Source organism: Nymphalis io, chromosome 23 (assembly GCF_905147045.1).
Source record: "Nymphalis io chromosome 23, ilAglIoxx1.1, whole genome shotgun sequence".
NCBI lineage: Eukaryota > Metazoa > Arthropoda > Insecta > Lepidoptera > Nymphalidae > Nymphalis > Nymphalis io.
The window spans coordinates 5,244,875-5,249,607 of NC_065910.1; the positions used below are offsets into that span (position 1 = coordinate 5,244,875).

General features: G+C 46.6%; 1 protein-coding gene across 1 annotated transcript; it reads left to right on the forward strand.

Annotated features, from left to right (window-relative positions):
- Positions 1-1,994: 1,994 nt before the first annotated feature.
- On the forward strand, positions 1,995-3,776 carry LOC126777449 (uncharacterized). The gene has a single exon (XM_050500458.1). The coding sequence runs from the start codon at positions 1,995-1,997 to the stop codon at positions 3,774-3,776; it is 1,782 nt and encodes a 593-aa protein (XP_050356415.1).
- The last annotated feature ends 957 nt before the right edge of the window (positions 3,777-4,733 follow it).

Here is a 4,733-nt window from a genome sequence, read left to right on the forward strand (position 1 = left end):
AAATCTGACGTTTGTGTTAGAATTTTGTACGGCATATTACTGCAAACAGTGGTACGAGTACATATATTTTATAGTACTATTCCAGTTATTTTTTCATTCTTATTTTAGTTTATTATATTTAATGCATAATATGTAACAGGTCTGTTCAGCAAAATATCTCGTCCCGCAATAACTTATTAGGCGACAGAGGTTGCACCACGATTAGTGCGCATCAATTATGAAAAAAAAAAACGATGGAAGAGATATTTCAAAAATAAATTAAAGGTTGTATTATTTAACATATTGATGAAAATAGATTACTCTGCTAATGAATTTCTATTACTATAAAATTAAGCGAAGATGAAATATAAAAAAAAAACTATTTTTATTTTTTTTCGATACCAATTACCGCAAAAAAGATTTTAATGCAACTCGATTTAAAAAAATGTAAAAATATCTTATAATTCAATGAAATATTTTATAAGTTATACATACATTAAATTTACAAAACTACATAGTGTTCATAAGCAAAATGAGAGCTTTGTCTGTGGGCTCTGTAGTGTAGGTGTCAAAGTTCAACGAACTTGTGAGTCAGATATTATTATCCTACGTAACATTCGTGATATAGCCTGCGCCCAACCACTAAAAGCTTCTAAGCAAAGAATAAATTAATTAAATAAATATCGGCATAAGTATATACTTTTAATATAGAAGAATATATGTACATATTAATATCTCTTTGGTTATATGATTTATCTTATATTAACTGGGTTTTAGAAAAGATGATTGTTTTCAAATTATCTCTATGCATTTTATATTTAGTAGTACTTTTTTTATTTATATATATATTTAATTTATCTTTTCTGACAGATAATAAAGGGTCACATGGATAAGACTGGCTAGTTAGAGAATTTGGTGTGTTCTAAATTCAAAACAGAATTTTTTATTTAAGTCGATAAACGCTCTCGAATGTTCTCTAAAGAAATAAAGGCAAATGATCCTGCTGATGATAAATTGTCACTTATCGTCTACAAACATTAGCACTTTAAAAAATATTATCTGTCCCTTACATCGCCAATGCGCCACCAACCTTAGCCACTCAGTTACACTAGCCTCTAATTACACTAGCTCATACACTCGTCAAACCGAAACACAATAATACTAAGTATTGCTGTTTAAATATGTAATATATAATGAGTGAGTTGTTTCTATACAGAATTTCAGAAGCCCTATCAAGAATTTAATCCTATTTAGCAGTAACAGCCTGTGAATGTCCCACTGCTGGGCTACCTCCTCCTTTCTTTTTTTTATCTTATTTATATACTTTAATTTACTTGTTATATATAAAACGTTAAAAAAACTTATAAATTATAAAAAACGTAAGAGCGTTTTTAAATCACTCGTAAATATTGAACAATAATGAATTTCGTGGAAATGGTAATAATTAGCTCGATATAGCTGGAAGCACTATTATGAATTTAAGTAACACGAACTTACCTTGACCGGTTTCATTTTAATTATACAAATTATTTCTGAGGATTTGTCTGCATTAATTAAACGACTTTATTAAGCCGAGTCATCATATGCGTGTTTCAATTTATGTTAAAATCAAAATATTCTTTATTCAAGTAGGCCTTTACAAGCACTTGATTCGTCGTTGACCGTCGTAGCGTGCGGACGTGTTCGTTATCTCGAGCGAATGTTGCTAAGCAAGTTACGAATACTAACTGAAGCGAAACATCGTGGCTTTGGCTGCGTTATCTATGCGTTGTGGATGTTTTTACGACTACTTTGGCTTTCTTTAAGGGTTTTTGTTGTTTCTGTTGTGACATATTCTGAACTCGGCTGTGCAAATGGATTGTTGTTTCGTCTTGAGATTGGTTATGTTGGTTTTCACTGTTGTTTGTTGATTTGTTTTTGTTGTTCAATTATTTTCATTTTTTAAATTTATATAGGGTATTTTTGTTTTCTTTTGTTTCGTTTGATTGTTCGTTGGTTTTTTTTTTTTTGTTCTGATGGACGTCGACACGGAGTTGTCGTCGTCCGACGCAAATGTTGGGCGTAAACGCCCACTTGTGGGCCTCGCGCTTTTTGATTCCGGTTCGTATACGGAGACCGAAATCAGATCGGCGGCGAAACGTAACAGTGCTAGCCGGGGGAAGCTCACTTCCAAGGGACGCGGAACTGGCCTCGCTCGCGCCAAAGCCGAGCTTAAAGCAAAGACCGCCGAGGCTAGGGAGGAGGCGTTTGAGCGCTCCTTGAGAAGTCGGGCTTTCCGTAAGGAGACGGCTGTGATCGCGCTTGACTCTGAGGAATCCTCTTCCTCGGAGGTCCGTAGAGAGGATCCCCTAAAATTGGGTGCAGAGGAGCTGCGTGCGGAGGCTGGTCGCAATGCAGCACTTATTCTGGAGATTGCCCAGAAATCCAGCAACCTGAAGGGTGGCTTCATCAAGAAGCTCAAAGAATCTGCATCTTCGCTCCAGTCCATCGTAGATGCTCTGGCATCAAGGACCGAGGCGGAAGAGACGCGCAGGCTTCGCGCTGATAATGGCCGCCTGCGCAAGGAGGTGGACAGCCTCAAGACTGAGTTAAAAGCCCACCGCCGTGAGTTTGCGGAAATGCGGACCACGGTGGCAGTGGCAAATGAGGCGTCCACCAGCACTGTGCGGGACACACAGGCTTTGGAGGAATTTAAGGCCTCTATAATGTCGTCGGTGGGCTTTATGATTAAAGCTCAAATGGAAGGAATTCAGGACCGTCTCCTTCCAGCGAAAGTGCTCCGTCCCCCTCTGGCCGCGGACAAGAAACAGGCTGTAGTGCAGAAAACTGCACCTACATACGCGCAAGTGGTCCATCCGACCCTACCACCGAAACCCGCACAGGCGCCGAAACGGGTGCCTGCAGTCGAGTCAGTCCCGCTGGCACCGACTACGTGCCCATCAGCCACCCCGACCACGTCGGAGTCCCATCCACGGGAGGCCCAGGAGACATTATGGTCCACCGTGGTTAAAAAGGGGAGAAAGAAGAAAAAGGCTTCCCCCTCGGCCGCAGCGTCCGCCACAGTACCATCAACAGTGGCGAAGGCTCCGCCGGTGGCCAAACCGAGGCTGGTTGCTCCTCGCAGGGCTGCAGTAATGGTCACTCTGCAGCCGGATGCGCAGGAGAAGGGCGTTACATACGCTCACATCCTGGAGCGCGCGGAGCAGGGCGTTAAGCTTCAGGATATTGGAATCTGTGGCGGCCTTAGGGTCCGACGATCGGCGACGGGAGCCAGACTCCTCGAGCTGCCGAAAGCACAGGCGGAGCAGGCGGATAAGCTTGCTGAGAAGCTCCGCACTGTGCTGGATGGAGTCGCAAGCGTCGTTCGACCTGTAAAGCGAGTGGACCTTAAGGTGACGGGATTGGATGATTCCGTCACCAAAGATAAATTGGTCGCTGCAGTTGCTCGTGCAGGGAACTGCTCCCCTGACTCAGTCAGATGCGGAGTGTTGCAGCGTGGTCCCGGATATATGGGAATGGTCCGCGTCACCTGTCCTCTCACAGCGGCGAAGAAGACATCAGATGCCGGTCGCCTCCTCGTAGGGTGGAGCTCGGCCAAGGTATGCGTATTGGAGCAGCGCCCTTTGCGCTGCTTCAAGTGTATGGGCCTTGGCCACACGAAGGTGCTTTGCCCATCCAAAGCGGAACGGGGGGGTCTATGCTTCCGGTGTGGCGTAGATGGCCACAAGTCGGCGGGCTGTACCGAAAACTGCGCTGTGCTGTGTGCGCAGACGCTGGCAAGCCCTCTGGGCACGTGATGGGATCTGGGGAGTGCAACCCCCCCATCACAAAGGGTACGGTGGTCTTAGGCACCCAGACTACCACCAATGTCGGACGGCGCCAGGCCGAGGAGGAAGCTTCAATGTCAACATGAGCACAAACATAAAGTTCCTCCAGACGAACGTCAACCACTGCGCCGCGGCGCAGGACCTGCTGCTGCAGTCCATGGCGGAGTGGCAGATCGACCTGGCTGTGGCCTGCGAGCCATATTATGTCCCTCCCCTACCTAACTGGTTAGGAGACTTGGACGTGGTTACTACCCGGAGTGAAACGAGTTCTCTCTCACTCATTGAGAGGGGCTCGGGTTACGTAGTGGCAGGGTGGAGAGAATTCGTTGTTGTGGGTACGTACTTCTCTCCCAACCGCGGCCTGGCGGAGTTCGAGATTTATCTCGGCTCGATCAGAGCTGCGGTGACCAGGCAGTCACCGAGGCCGATACTGGTCTTGGGCGACTTCAATGCTAAATCACGTGCCTGGGGCAACCCTGCCACGAATCCGCGAGGAAGGGCTATTCAGGTGTGGGCACTACTCTCCAGCCTGTCCCTACTCAACAGGGGGCAGGTTTACACGTGCGTGCGGCAACAGGGGGGGTCCGTGGTGGATCTCTCTTTCGCCACCCATGTTGTAGCACGCAGAGTGTTGAATTGGAGAGTAGAGGAGGAGGTGGAGACTCTGTCGGACCACAGGTACATCCGGTTTGAGATCTCTACCTCTCGCAGGTCGGTGGAACCCTCTAGGGTGCCAACCACGCTTCCAAGGTGATCTCTTAGCCAGCTAGATCGTGAGCTGGCCAGGGAGGCTGCCATCGTACAGCGATGGGGTTCCACAGGAAGGTGGGAGGGCGCCAGTGCAGAAGAGCTAGCGGGCCACATGCGCAGTGCCCTCAAAGAGGTCTGCGATGCTGCCATGCCTAGGTTCCGGCATAGAGTTCCGCG

Excerpts from the sequence above, each read along its gene's own strand:
- LOC126777449 (XM_050500458.1), top strand. The coding sequence starts at position 1,995 with ATGGACGTCGACACGGAGTTGTCGTCGTCCGACGCAAATGTTGGGCGT.